At 40.2% G+C, this 16,076-nt stretch overlaps 1 protein-coding gene across 2 annotated transcripts in view; it reads left to right on the top strand.

Annotated features, from left to right (window-relative positions):
- The first annotated feature begins 5,678 nt into the window (after positions 1 to 5,678).
- Positions 5,679 to 16,076, top strand: part of LOC120554726 (prolactin receptor-like) — a 28,067-nt gene continuing 17,669 nt past the window's right edge. Inside the window, exon 1 of one of the 2 annotated variants that reach the window (XM_039793733.1) lies at positions 5,679 to 5,882. Coding sequence is in view for 1 of the 2 variants with exons in the window: in XM_039793732.1 (XP_039649666.1) it covers positions 6,747 to 6,817 (71 nt within the window). In the remaining variant the exon portion in view is untranslated. Of the gene's footprint in view, positions 5,883 to 6,731; positions 6,818 to 16,076 lie in introns of those variants that run through there. The other variant, XM_039793732.1, reaches the window with a different exon arrangement.

The raw sequence follows: 16,076 nt of genomic DNA, 5'->3' as shown, positions 1-16,076 counted from the left end.
TAACTCAGTGATTTCCACAATCAATAACTGATAGTTTATTTTATTTACCATTTCTCATCACAGCTGCAAAGTCTAAAGATTTGCTTCACTAAAAAGGTTGTGCAGTCATCAACACATGACGCGAGCTACAAAATGTAAGAAAAACAATGTTGGTGTGTTACTGCCACCTAGCAGGAAAATACAGTGTGAATTGTCCAGCTTCATTTTAAAACATGAAGGCTAACATATGGAGTGATCAGTCTTGTTTAAGGTCTGTTATAAAGTTACATTTTTGGAAAAGAAGCCAAATCTTTGCTATTATTTTATAGCACAGTAATACTCATAATCATAAAGAAACATGTCTGCAATATCCAATTAGTAATGTAAAACAATGCATTTAAAATAAATTAAATACATTTTGGAGGCAAATATGAACACATTTGCGTGTGCACGATGTAGGGAATAATGTGTTTTTTCTGTGTGTCAGTTTGCAGTATCGAACGAGTGGACAGATGGTTGTGGAAGAGAGAGGAGAAAATACATTATTCAGACTGAACAAGGTTGAAGTTTAATTGCAGTGTGACAAACATGAGTTGTGACAGAATGAGTCCAATTCTGAATACACTGTACTGTAGAATTTCAAAAAGGTAAATAAGAACATGTACTTCCCAACCGTCATGCGTGTCTTTGGATCGCTGCTGAGAGCTGCAGGCTATTTGTCTTCAACTGTCTTTTACTTAAACTAACACTGCTGTCATCGTTTTATAACCTGATTAGATAAGATACACATGACTGGTGAGAAGGACTTATTTACCTTTTTGAAATTCAGCAGTACAGCGTGTGCAGTTTTGGACTCATTCTGTCACATATGGTGTTTGTCACTCTGCAATTAAACTTGAACCTTGTTCGTAGAAGCAATTTATTAAATACATTAGATAACTATTTATCAAAAGTTTGGTGAAGTCTGCACCTAAAGCAAACTCTCTGGAAAGTCTTCAGGTATGAATTATGTGAATTTCCAAAAAGTATGAGCCTGATTGATATTCACATCCATGCCCAGTCATCGGTGTCAGCGACGTCTATGGCATGGTTGTGTTTTTAGTGTTCTGGACCAACTGAGGCTGACAGATTGAGCAAGTTCTAACAGTTTATTGATGAAGAAATCCAGCAGGTCGGTGAAACAGACTGAAGAACAGCTGGGCACACGCTGGAAAAAACACAGTTAAAACGTACGTGTAGCAAAAATCCCAAGTTCTAGAGAACATAGGAGACAGAGAAAATGCTGGGGCACTACCAAACGAGACGGAGTTAGGTTTTTCAAAGTAAAGTGCTTGGTTTGATGGAAAACTGTATATTTTTTTAATCCGTCTCATCCGCTCTGAAGCAAGCATCTTATGTAACATGTCAAAGGTAATGCAGCAAAGCATTGCAGCATATGGTAAATGATAAAGCCCGGTGCTTGGGGGAGAGAGAGGTTAAAGCAACACTTGTATGGTGTGTAATTTAAACGAAAGGCCTTCTGGTGATATTCCCTCCTAATCTGGGGGAAGGTGATTATATTAAATCTGTTGCATAGCGACTGTGACATTCCTCCCACCGACCCATTTCACAATGCATAATCACAGTGATCTTTGCGCCGCAGCCGAGGCCTACAGCATGATGTGCCTCCCAAACACATCCAGGCTAGGAAGTTTCCGGGCTGTTTGGAATGTACGTTCACCACGAGGACTCGTCCTAAACATCTATAAAAGTTCCTATAACGTGTAACCTGGCAGGCTGTTCTCATGAAACATTCTTACATACAGCTACAAAAATTAAAGCCCTGTAATTCATACGTATATCACATATTTTTTGATTTCGAAAGATATCATACGAATTGGTGTGCTTACATTTCCCTACGATCTCATACGAACCGGTTCATGAGAATGCGTTGGATCTGGATATTTAAATCCCTATGTGATTCTTCAAAAGGTTTTTGATTGATTAATGTCTTTGAGTACCTTTTCTGTACCAAAGTGTCATCTTATCAGTATATGACTTTGACTTAGGCATGTCTACTCTATTTATTTATTCATATTCTTTCTACATTATACCATTAACAGTGCACACTTTGTGAGACTTTCTTAACTTGCAAAATTACCTTGCAAGTGACGAACATCATGTATGTAATTCATGGTTCAATTCTAACGGGATCAAAAGATTGTCTCTCCCTGTTCACTACCATACATATTTCTTTCCAGAATAAGGTCCCATGGTGGTCCACGGGAAAGGGAAGGACTTTTCTATGTGTTGGTTTACATTGCACTTGCTGTTACCACGGTAACAAAATGGATTTAAGAATGGAACACCACAATCATTCCCTTTGGTATATCCACCTACGATGTTCTTAGACTGAATGAAAGAACTCTGATTGATTGAAAAGCGAGAGGTACAGAAAAGGTTTGCACACGCAAGAGGTTAGTCATCCCCGTCAGTCCAGAGAACCCTAGTTCACACACAGAGTCAGGAAACGGCATCGAGACAAAGATAATGGCAACAGCCAACACCGCCAGCCTGGACTGTCGTGTGAAGTCCTTTATCAAAAACTGGGAGATGGAAGTCAGTAAAGGTCTCCAGTCCACCAAGGTGAAGCTCCTGTTGTGCACCCCTCATGAAAGAGCCAATCTGAAAACCAAGATTGAGACCCTGGGTGCAGTCCTTGATCTGCTCCAGTGTAAAAACACCAGAGACACTTGGGGCTATGATCAGAGAGAGGAAATTGCAGCCCTGAAACTAAAGCTGAACGAGGCCGAAGCCAAGCAGAAGAAGGCTGCTGAAAGCCTTCTTGCTCAGAAGCGAATAAACAGGGACTTAAGACACCAGCCTGCGAAGGGTCATTGCAGTCGTGTCCAGACTGCCAAGGAGACCAGCGAGGACAAGGAGGTTCAGGTGAACCAGGTCTCCAGACTGAGTCCAGAATCTGCGATAAACTTTGACCTCCGTTCCAAGCTGGAGGAGGCGTCCAATCAGCTGCATCGGGCTCTCAGTCAGATGAACACAAAGGCTCCTGATGATGACGAGTTTGTACTCTGCAACACGGAGCCATACGCACCTGCTGCAGCGAGCGCGGAGAGCCTGAGCAGTCACACGACCGTTTCAGATGAGCTCAAAGATCCAGGGGAAGAAGATGAGCTTATCGGGAAGGGAGAAGAGGAAGTGCTATGCCTCAAGATCAGTCGGCTACAGCAGATCGTGGACGACACAGTGTATCAGGTAGAGGCTACGCTGAAGAGCCAGAGAGTGAAGATTGCCCAGCTTGAGACTGAGGTGAAGAGGATGGAGAAGCTGCTGAAGATCCAGCGTGAAGAGGCAAAGAAAGCCCTGCAGAATAAGGAGCGAGTCTAGGCCGAGATGGTCAGGGAGCCCCTGTGCAGGGTGAGAGAAGGGAGCGACAGGAAGGCCAGGAGGAAGAATTGGCTCTGTGGCTTACCTGACATGGCAGCATTCAACTGTCAGCATCAAACTTCTTCTTTGTGAAGAACCTTCCTCTGCCAGAGCTAAAGTCTGTGTTTCTGTTGTCAATGTTTCTGTAACGTTTTGGGACCGGCCATGGCGGAGTTGATAAGAATTTCATTAATAACATCTTAATAAAAACTTACCCCCAAAAGAAAGTCAAACTTGTTTTGTTTAATTTTTTTTGTTGCATTGTCAGTCAATAGTGTGGGCCTCACATTAAAAAGCTGTACTAAATTAAGTTGCAAAGCATTAAAAAAGGGTTGATGCCCGGTGGTTTTTGAAAAGGTTTTAGAGCTGCAAAGTTTAATTTATTTCATTTAAGCAGTTTTTTTTTAACCACATCTGCTATCTAATACATATTCTAGAAACCAGCTAAACAACAAGCTAAACAAGAAGTAAAAAAGGTGTCACACACTGGCTACAGTAAATATGCATTTCTCTATTTGTTCTGATGTTTTCAGCCCCCTGGCCCTCATCAAAAACAACATTGATTTTGAAACGTTCTCAGAATAAAAAGAGAAATACATATGCCAGAGTGTGTGACACTTTTTTCCTACTTTCGAGACTACATCCTCACGACAGCCCTTGGTGTGCGTTACTTTTCTATATTAGAAACCATAGTATCTGCAATGGTGCAGTAAAAGCTCCCTAATATTCACGTTGAATGTCAAGTTATACTGCTACCTGAGCATCGCACAAGCATTCTTACTGCTTTCTCTCATTATAAAGGCACTTTGGTATACTAAATAAACATGTAAATGTCCAAGTACAGGTATGAAAATTCGCACATAGATTCTTAGATGTGCAAATGAAAAGCACTGCGAAAAGACCGGAAACCGTGTCAGATCGGATGTGCCCAGACATGAACATCGACACAGTTACGTTGGTTTAAAGCACCATTTTGTTTAATTGAACAACTTGGCATTTACGACAAGGTCCTCCAAGGAATTTCTTTTCTTTTTGTATTTTAGGCATTTCATGTGAGTGGAAACATTAATGTTGGCCAAAGCGTCTTTCATCTCTGTCCTTATAGTTGATGTAACACAGGTTTATAGTTTAAATGTGTAGCTCTTCCATTACCGACATGGTCACATTTCAGCTGGTAGGAAAACATTTTTTAAATGCACACCACTTCTTCCTCCCTTCTTCACATCAGCTTGCATTTATCTGCCATGTGGACTCTTTGCATCCTGGGATCTGGATCTGTGTGATGAATCAGTCCGAGGACGATGCACTCGAGCTAATTTGAGTCATGCCTCTTACCCCCGGGGCACTGAGCATCATGCTCTTCTCATTGGTTAAACATCGGCGAAGAGACAGTAAGTTAACACAGCAACATACACTCAAGGCCTCCCAACAAACAAGCTGCTCTGGAGAATAATCTGACTATTTTTGTCTCTGTGGGACAAAGCTAATACTGATGAGACGTGACTGCTCTTTCACACATATCATGAGGCAGACGGTGCTGCTGCTGCTGCAGGGTCACAGCATGTAGGAATTCATTCTGAAACAGTACTGTACAGTACGACAGTCCTCTGTATTGGTTTCAGATCTTTTTATATCAGAGTATGACATGTGTGATAGTCATTTACCAGTTTATGGGGTCATATGATTGCCTGAAAGATTCTGTTATAAATAAATGATATAACATTAAATCATATGGGAAAAAATGCATTTGGAAACCATAGTTATTATGTGAAGGTCATTCTTGACCTCGGAAACAGCAGCTGAAAGAAACAATCTAGTAGTCTATTTAGTAGCTCTTCTGGAGCTTTTGATCATATCAGCAAACTAAGAATGAAAGTAAAATACTTGGAAGAGTTTAGAAAACGTTTTCAGTGTTGATTTGTTTAACTGTTTCACTGTTTTTAAAGTTCAATAAATCTTTCTAAAAGTCAATTAGTAATAATAAAATAATTGTGATTTCAATAATGACCAAAATAGTTGTGAATATAATTTTGTCCATAATCAAGTAGCCATAATTTCAAGGCAGAATGATAATATTATATTTCTTGTTTTTATTTTCCTGGCAGCAATGATCTTCCCTAGCTCGTTCCTCCAGGCGGAGAGGAGCGCACAGGAGGCTGGTTCCGCCCCGAGAGGAGAGGCTGGAGCTCCAGCTGCTCTCCGGCTGATGACGCGGGACCAGGTGGGGGAAGGAGGGGGGCGCTGGGAAAAAAAACACTTCGACGACAGTGAACGCAACACTCCGCTGACAGCTCACCGGCAGAGATCAGCTTCACTGCCAGCTCCGGCTCCTTCACACGGAGTTCACCCGGACGAACGGCCGCATCGACCGGCTACCGGCCCGTCCTGCTCCCGGTGTGGTTCTGTGCTCGAGGAATCTCTCTCCTGGAGGTTTCATAACGGCTGCAGGCGGGTCTCCAAGCGGTGCATTAACTTGAGAGGTAAGGCGGATTCATGCTTTCTAATCGGGAAGCAACACTTGGCTTACAGGTGCGCCTTTATTAAGTAGCCTAACATTTAGAAGATTGCCTCCTTAATTAAGAATGTTAATTAAGTTAATTAAGAACGTATTATGGATATAGCAAAATGAAACTATGTTTATTCAGTTTGTTTAGGTATGGAGGTTTTTATTTAATTTTTTATTAATCCGATAATTATTTGTTTAAAACATCTGAAAAAAGAATCACAAATGAGCATCAGAGCCCCAAAATAAATCTTGAATCTGCTCATTTTGTTTTGATTAGAAATTTTAATTTCTTTTAACCAAATTCCCCCAAAATAACTGAATGAAGTTGACTAGAAGCCTAGGTTTATCTCATAATTGGTTGATAATTTATATTTATTCTTTACAAACAGGCAAACCAAGGAAGAGAACAGGTGTGATTATGTGCTGCCATTACATAAATTGAAATGGTTTCAAAACAGTATCTTGACCTAATAAACTTTGACATATACCAGTCTGGGATTATCCATCAACATATGTTCTTCTGTTCTTAACTATTAGTCATACTAATTCATAATTTCTGTATTTCTTTACTCAAATATGTATAATTTATAGTTTATTGCCCATGATTTCCAAAAAGAAGTGTGTAACTAGTGGTAATAATTTGGCATAAAGTTGCCTGAGAAGGTATAACATGATAATTTTTATGCTTTGTAAACAGGAAAACAGTTGCATGGTCGACAGGATGACAATACGGGGGTTAAGGGTGAATGAAAACAAATCCTGAACAGTCTGAACAGGCTCACCTGTAGAAGAGGGTGGTTAAAGGGAGGGAATAAGGATAGTTTAAAGAAGATAAACCATGTTTTCCCCTCTGTTTCTTCTTCTTTTCAGTTTAGTGAGACCAGAGTTGGACATTATTCCACATGCTCAGTATGTTTTAAATACTTTACTTCACACCTGAATTACAGACCCATTTACTGGGTTTTCAAAACATATTTGCTAGTTTTGCCAATTTCAAAGATGTAGTTCAGTTGTTTTGATCATTGCCTCCTAATGACATGGGAACCCTTATTTGAATCAGTTACTGGAATTTTGAAAGATACGTTTGCTGAGGGTTTTGTTTGTGTTTTTTTGTTGTTGTCTGTACTCAGATGTACATGTTATTGATCTTTTTTTAACATGTTAAAAATAAACTAAACATAGTGACATCCATACATGTCCATAGACTCATTAGACTTGACTCAGTAATGCCAAACTTGATGATTAACACTAGGACAGCAGAAAAAATTCTGTTTACTTTTTTGCATTTTTCCAGTGAATTCCTCGTTGATCTTACCTCTAAGAAGTAGTCACATAAAACGAGGGTAACAGCAGTCTGTGATGAACCCTTTCAATTAATGTAGTCTAGTTTAAGTAGATGGCTATACATCTTTTCACCTGCAAATGAACTAAACCACTCACACCATGCTGTGCTGTGTTAATTTCAGCTATATTGTAAATTGCCGCTGCAAAAGGGGAATTTGTGTAGCAGCTGACTCCATTTGTTAGAACACCAGCCAGCTAGTTGTCTAACTACTACACATGTTGTGGAGATCACCCAGGAGCACATAGTACATTAATGTTAGGTGTTATAAACTATTCCACCCTGGTGTTTTGAGTGATTTTAGTTTGTAATGAGTGGATCAGTCTCAAAGTAACCCCCTGGTCCCCTTTCAGTGGAAACTACACATCTCAGTGTCCAAACATGTGTTAAAACAGATAAGCATGGCGAGACAAGTACTTCAGACCACACCTAGGGTGTGCATGAGGACAACGCATTCTTGGGTTGCTCATAAACGGGTTCGTATGATGTCGTACGAAATCTTGTGCGTACCAGTTCGTATGGCATCCCACGAAATTAGGCGAGCGCCGGCCCGGTCACGTGACACCGGCTACAGCGCTCTGTGAGCTGTCGGTCCTTTGAGGGGTTTAGCCGACAAAAATGAAGCGTCCTGCAGCGAAGACAGTTAAATTTAGGCACTAAAACAACTAGTTAAGTTTAAGAAAAAGATGGTGGTTTGGATTAAAACGCTGACCGAGAACAAACAAGCGTTTTTCTGGGTGAAAGTCTTTTGTTTTCCTCCGATCCCCGGCTTGAAAGTGCTCTATTTTAGGACCCACACATCCACCTGACCTCCTCCCTATGAAGATCTTCACCCTCTAGTACAGCAGCATGTGCTGCATACCTGGAATACATATAAATTACAGTGCTTTACTTTTTCGTAGCTATAGCTATAGGGACAAACAAGATGTGGTTGCGCTCTCTCTCTGTGTGGTTAATATCTGTAAAATGTAAATGAGAATCATGAATGTGAGTTGGGGGTTGTTGTAGAAAAGTGAGCATGACTTTGATTTCTGTACTGCGTTTTGTAGGCTTGCATGTTTAATCACATCATGCTGGACTTTGAAGATGTTCAGCCTCCCCTGTGCAGCACTGATGCTCAGTTTCAAAGCACAGCTGGACATTTAAATTCAGGCCATGCAGATAAAGCCCAGTGGGCAGTTTTCTTTTTTTTGTCGTCTTCAAAACCAACACGTTCAAGATCAAAACATTTCCGAACCTTCAGCCTTCATAGTTAAAACTGCAGCGCTTGAAAAAGCATCAAATCGTAAAAATAAAATGCATGAAAGAAGCATTTCTTTAATGTGACTAACAAGAAGTCTGACTGCCATTACCTGTGATTGTGTTTCAGATCTAATCATGAATCAAAGACTACACATCATAAGCAGTGTGCTATTATCTTGTGAAAGTTTAAACTTAAGTTATTAAGGTGAACTTTGACCATTCAGGCTGACACAAACCTTAAATTCAGTATAAATCTTACTAATTGGCACCAGTCTGTTGCTAGTTACATGAACACAGGCTGTTTTTAGAAAGATAAATTATGTTTTTTTTGCAGTCACATGTTACTGGACTGACTAACGAGGCGTTTTTTTTAAATAAAGGCACGTGAAATTGGACCCGCATTGACCCGGAAACCGCTCGCTTCCAAGTTGCTGGACAGACGGGCACAAAGAGAGGGTACCCACCTATGAGTTTACTTGTCTGCTGAAGTAGTAGTCGGAATGATTAGATGGCATACAGAAAATTGTTAGTCGCAGCTTATCTAAAAGCATTGACATGATCGGCTGTGATTATTTTAACTTGCTGCAGATGTTTGTGATGACAAACTTATGAAATCGGGCCAAACTAGAGACACAAAGTAGCATTGAAAATGACATTAGAGTAGATTTGAAGTAGTTTCCACCTGAAATCTCGGATGGATTGTATGATGGCTCTGAAAAGTAGTTTTAAAGTGAAGCTGGAGCCGCAGGATTTGAATGAGCAGTAATTTAACATTGTGAATAAAGACGTAATTCAGCTGCAGGACAGCTTTTAATCCTGACGGACCTTCTTGTCTCTGATTGAAACTGGTTTACATCACTTTAGGAAATCAGAATTCAGCCTACTGTACTGTAGTTTTTGACTTTATTACTGTACTGTAGTAATGTACAGTGCTTCCTGTCGGCTCCACTGTACACCGGAGCGGAAAATCGGTTTAAACGTATACATTTAGTTCTTATGGCTCATCATAGGATATCGTATGGGTGCATAGACGCAGTATCAGAGGTTTTCTGATATCCGTATTGGAACAACTCTAGTTTGATAATAAACATCTTTAGGATTATAACTTCAAAATGTGAGTAATCTCAGTTAAATGAACCCTGTCGTCCCTGTGCTGATGTTTGTCTGTGTCAGAGTGTTTGTGATATAGTAGCTGTCTGTTAATTACTAACAGTCAGGATTATATAACGCTGCAGTGTTTATGCCAAACACAAAGCTCGGCTGGCGTCAGCATGCGTGTGATTAGGTGCATGTGACTCCCTGTGGATCGAATGCTGATGTCTGTTCAGATCTGTGTTTCCTGTCTGAGTGTGTTGCCCGTGTGTGTGTGTGTGTGTGTGTGTGTGTGTGTGTGTGTGTGTGTGTGTGTGTGTGTGTGGGTTCACCACCGACTGGTATGAATTCTTCAGATAAGACTTATCAAGCTGGATCTGCACATGACGGTTGAAGTCGTGGCCACAAAGTCCAACAGTGTGTCCGACAGAAACGTCACTGTAACACAGTAACAATCACAATGTTTCAGAGAAACAAACTCAAATAGAATTAATCCTGACTTTCATGAAGAATAACTCTTTACAACTCTTTTCTACAACTTCAAGTTAGACTTGACTTACGTAGCTCATTAAAGGACGCTGAAGTTTTAGTAGACAAGCTTTACAATGCAGATGTTCAGTGTGGAGCTGCAACTAATAACGTTTATTTCCATCGTCGAGAGAAATAAAAAGCACTCCAGCATTGACAGAGTTTCTAATAAGGCAGGAAATGTACCGTTCAGTTGCCTAATCTTTTTTTTTCATCACATTTCGAGGTTTTAGTCTTGCCGAAATGTTTTTTCTGTAGCTGTCAGTCCGACGGTGAATGCAGCAATTAATTCAACTGAATGTCATCGAGATCCATAAACTTGGTCTCCCTTTATAATTGAATGTGTTTCACTTAAGCCTCTCCTTCGTCGGGACTTAGAGTCTTTGTTGTTAAAGGTCAGAGCTGCGCCTGTGGGGACAGCAGAGTGACAGAGCAACAACAGCTTTCTTTAATTAAACCTTATCTCTTAATTTAAATTGCTTTTTTAATGCCTGCTCTCTCAGAGCAACCAGTCCCCCAAACCATATGACAATATAGGTTTCTGTATTATTCCCATCACTCACATAACCTAACCAAAGTCCAGCTGATAGCAGGAATGGCATTAGCTCGGCAGGTATTTGTTCATAAACCAAAGTATTGGACTTGGCTTTACAGCAAAGTGGGAAACCATTAAAACAAGTGCACACACTTGTGTGATAACTCACACAAGTGTGTGCACTTGTTTTAATGCTCATTTAACTGAGCAATGAAATGAGCAATAAGAGGTAGCAAATATTTAGAACGGCTATTCCAAGAACAGTAGAATATGTGAAAGATCAAAATAAAACGAGGGGAAAGAAAAGGAAGAATAAAACATACTATCATAATAAAACGAACAAAGATTGACAATTATGAATAGGTTTTCAATTGTCGTTAAAAAATGTGCATGGAGCTTGCATCTTTTTTAAAGAAGCCTCGGAAAAATAAAGAATATAATGGTATCATGTGCCCTTCAAAATAAAAGTCCATGCTTCATTCACAAATGAAAAAAACAAAGATTTATATAACATGGTGTATGCAAAGTTGTTTGCATAGTTCATATGTCTGGCCTGAATAGAAAGAATTGATCTTAAATGTTCTTCAGACATAATAATACGTTTATTTAATACAGCACCTTTTACAAAGTCACAAAATGCTTCACAAGAGAAAAAAAAGTTAAAAAATAGACCCAAAAACAGTCAAATGAAGAAGCAAAAAGAAGAATAAAATGTCAATGGAAAAAAACTAATAAACAAAATTACAAACGTCAGACAAAAGTCGGTTTAGCCTTCAGCTGCTTTTTAGAAAGCGTCAACAGAGACCACAGATCGTATGTTCCCCAGTGTCGGAGAGACACGGTCACCTTCAGGTTTTTCTAGCGTTCCAGGGACGACCAGTAATCCCTCAGAAGACCTAAGTGACCTACTGGTTTCAGCAGGTCTGGAGCTCAGATGAGGGAAGAAATGTGTTAATTACTCTCATAATGGCTTTAATTATCTTCAACATCTGGAAAATAACGATGTAATCTGGTAAAAGCGGTGCCAATTAGCTGCCCTTTCTCCTGCGGGTCGATAAAGCGGTTACTCGATGATTAATTGTGTCCTGTTTGAAGGATTGGATAGATTTTGTGTGGACGTCCTGTTGTGGGCCAGCGTGTCGGCCTGCAGCATCGCTTCACTCCCACCGTATAGATTTACCTGTCAGGACTCAAACAGCGGGATGGGAATTGATCAGCCGCTGTAACGGGGGAGCAGCCGGTCGTCTCAGCAACGGGTGAAGCGCTGTGTTGGGATTGAGGGTGAGGAACAGATAGCGAGGGATGCTGCTTTCATGTATCAGATGAACCTTTTGAGAAATGTGTAGGGAAATCAGTGTGACAGGTGTTTATTGGAGCTGCTGTGTTTGTGATGGCATTTGGTTTCTGCCTTATTATCATGCTCTACAGGTTCTTGTCTCCTTTGTTGCGTTTTAACTTGCTCCTTCTGTAACAGAAAATGTGCACATATTTCACTAACACTGGAAGGAATAAAAAGAAAATGTAGCTGGGTGTAGTGCTTGCAACTGACGATTATTTTCCTTGTCAATCAATCTCTTGATCATTTCCTCAATTATTGGATTAGTAGTTTGGTCTCTAAAATGTCAGAAAATGGTGAAACATGTGGATCAGTGTTTCCCAAAAAGCCCAAGATGATGTCCTCAAATGTCTCGTTTAGTCCACAACTCAAAGATATTCAGTTTCCTGTCACAGAGGAGTGAAGAAACTAGAACAATATTCACATTTAACAAGCTGACATCAGAGAAGTTTTACTTTTCTACATAAAAAATGACTCAAATCGATTAATTGATTATCAAAATAGTCGGCGACTAATTTAATAGTTGACAACTCTAGTTTGCAGTGTTTGTTTTTTTACAGCTGCTACTTGAGTGTACAGAATAATCTTTGAGAAAGGAAATAATTCTTGAATAATTTTCTAACTAAATGGCGTTGAAGTCAAAAAATAAAATTAAATTGTATCGTTAAATGATTCACACTGAGCCTGTACGCATGCAATTAATGACTAGAGGTATTTTTAATCCTAAGTGTAGAGAATTTTGATTTAATGAACTCTTATGCGTCACAGCTTGATTTGATTATTGTTTATGGATTTACAGCGATCATGCAGCTGTGCAGGGTTGGATGAGGCGAAACTGGATTAGATTAACTGTGACTGCTGCTGGAATGATGAATTAAGGCCTTTTTTCATGACTCCATGAGGGAGGTTTATCAAATTTGGAAATTAAGCTGTTACTTAAGTATCAACATGTCCGGGAAAGTCTTAAAACTTAAAACTCCAACCTGGTATATTCTTCTTATATTGTGTTCTTTAAATTAAATAGAGTCACTTAAGCCCAGTTCAGACCAAAGAAGAAACCGTTGCAGGGAAAAGTCGAGTCGCCAGAGGCTGGTTTTAAAACGAATGGGACGTCATCGGTTTCAACAGCCAATAGAGAAGTCAGCTGTTCAAATCAGCTACAAACTATAGAAACAAAATGATCCATAATCCATTTTATTTCTACGTTACAAAGTGTTGGGCAAGTTACTCAGGAAGTGTAATATGTAATTCTTTACTTATTACTCCTTAAAAAGTAATATTACTTCATGAAGTGACATCAGGACTAATAATACTAATACTTTAGGATTTAATTGGGTAGAAATTCTTAAAAACTTTTTATTTTTTTAATCTAGCGCCATCAGCTGTGCTTTTGATACTTCAGTTTGTAGAGTGTAGTGAGCATTTACTCATCCATTACTCCCTGTATAATAGACGTCTTCATCATTTTGCATCGTTACTACCAGCTGCAACATCGAGACTGAAATATGTCTATCTGAAGGATTTTTTGGTTTATGACTTTTCCCATGAGCCTCAGCTGGACTTTGTGTTTTCTGATAAAAAGCAACATGCTAACACACTAAGTTTCAAGTCAGGATTGAATTATACTGGCTGTTTTCCTTGACCTTTATCAACCGTAAACTAAAGTCTTGTAACAGGCTCATATTTCTGATAATGTAGACGAGGTTTTGCCCTGGAGTTTTGTCTTTCCTTCAGTCTGTAACCATTTGTGTGTACTCTGTTACACAATGTTCTTGGACTAATCGTTGATATTATTGCAGCTCAAGGACTTTGAGACGTGATAAAGAAGTTGCTTTGATAGCTTTAACCTAAAATAAATCAGCGATCCGAAAACGCACGCAGTCATCGGCGTATCTTTGAGAGCCATCAGGAATTAGATTAGTTTCCCCACATGCACTGTGTGTTTACAGGACAATAACACAATCTCTGTAATCATAAGGGTAGTAGGCATCCTTGCTCTTCTCGTTCCACTGAAGCAGCTGTTCTTTAAATCTCTGGATTTCATTCGGCAGGTGTTTGTCCTTTGCTGAGGCTTCCCAGCTATTTGTGTCAGTGCTGGTTGTTTTCAGGTCACGTTGACATACAGTACATCTATGTAGCGTAGAAGTGGCCACCCTGATGGCCTTTTTCCCTAAAGCGAGCTTTCCATAAAAAGATATTTGGGGTCTCTTCCATCCTTGAGGAGTGTGGACATAGATGGGATCTTTGTTCGGGACAGAGCACCCCTGTTGGGCACCTCGTCTTTCCAGGAGATGCAGAGTATTCGGTAGGGTTGGGTACCAAAACTTGGTGCCAATATGACACCAGTTCCTAAACGACCGGTACCTACCGGACCTAATCTTTGTACTCTATGCTCTGTTGTTTTACTTTGAAACCTGTGTATTGTTTTGTGATGAGTTTTGCTCTGCTTGTGTTGTCTTTTCATTCTTGTTTATTTGTATTTTAAAAAGCTTTTTTAACATCGAGGCCAGGGGACTACAGATGAAAAATAGCCTTTTGGCATTTTTAACCCATGTATAATCATGCGTTTAATTAATTTGCACTGTCCCCTTCTTAAACAAACTGAATTGAATGACGATCCAGATTTCGTATTTCGGCCTCATTCCGGGGCCCTAAATGACTGCTCTAGCCTCTGGTTCTCCGTAACGGACGTTACAGTCAACAGAAACATCGCTGCGTGATGCTAGTTAACATTACACATGGCAGCCGGTGTCATTAATCATTTTAGCATCGTTTTAGGTATCCAAAAAACCCAAACAATATCCAACCCTAGTATTGGGCGTAGGCAGCAGATATGAAAGGCATGAAGTCTCCTTTCCTGGAGAGCCTCGAGTGCCCATGTCTCGCTGGCATAGACCGTTCTAATCTATCTGGATGTTATGGAAGTTATGCTTCAGATAATGAGCTCCACTGGCACATTAAATTCAACTTTAAAAGTGTAAATCATGCTCTTTACTTACAGCATCATAGGGCTTTCTTTGTGTCTGTGCAGCATGAATTAACAGCAGTGGACATTCTTCACTTTCCGTAGTCCCTGTGGGGGGTTTCAGGCCGTACAGTGTGACCAGAACTAAAGACCAGTCGGGACATTCAGAGAGGCTTTCCCCTGTTCTGAGGATTCACATGCGTGAGGCCCGGACAGCTCGAGGCTTTACCCTCTGCTTGGGTCTATTTCTGTGAGACAGGAAGTTGTGAACTGGCTAAAACCCTGGAGGTGAAGTGAGAAGGGAATCAAATCGACGCGTGACTGTTTGATGATGCGCTCATAGCTGACATGAGGAATGAAACAAAACGTATTAGAAATCTAAAGTATTTTGAGTCTTATCAGGTCTGATATGGTCATTTAATTCTACCTGCAGGTCTATTTATCACCAGAGTGCATCCACGGTGACTCTTTCAGTTCTGATCCTACGCTGCGTCATCACAGGAGTGTGAACTGTGAACGACTGATGCTAAGGCGAGTTAAGCTCTCTGGGGCAGTTCAGGACCAACACATCTTTGTCTTTTATCTGACTTTTGATTTACATTGGCGGCCTTATTTGATGTCCCTTTTTTTAATCTTTTGTTGAGAAGCTCTTTGCAAAGTCTGTTTGAGAGAAGCCCCAGAAAGTATTTACAGATTTAGATTTATTTCCCCAGAGGGAGATTGTTCAGTTCTGCTTTTGCATAAAGGACTAAGCCCCTGCTCTCCTTTTTAGTGTCCTGTATCTTGGACCAGATGGTAGTGGTGTGAAGTATTGATTGAGGAGTGCTAGAGGTGTGATGCCTCTGAGGTTTTAATGGCTGAGAGATTGGGTATAAGGAGCAGGGGGAACAGGACAGCAGGATGGGTTGGATTATGTTTTTCTTTTATAAAGCAACAGCACAGGCTGTTATGAACCATTCGTACATATAGCTACGAAACATAATGCAGTGCAATTGGTGTGATGTCCAGATGTTTAGGCATTCTGTTATAAAAAAGAAAGAGAGAGCACATAGCTGCTGTGAATGGAGCATGCCCCCAGACCTCCCCGTAGGTTTGAACTAAGCCCTGAATGTTTACAACGTCTGGCTC

This window comes from Perca fluviatilis, chromosome 24 (assembly GCF_010015445.1).
Source record: "Perca fluviatilis chromosome 24, GENO_Pfluv_1.0, whole genome shotgun sequence".
Classification (NCBI taxonomy): Eukaryota; Metazoa; Chordata; class Actinopteri; order Perciformes; family Percidae; genus Perca; species Perca fluviatilis.
The sequence above is the reverse complement of the archived record's forward strand: the minus strand, read 5'-3'. Positions and strand labels throughout refer to the sequence as shown.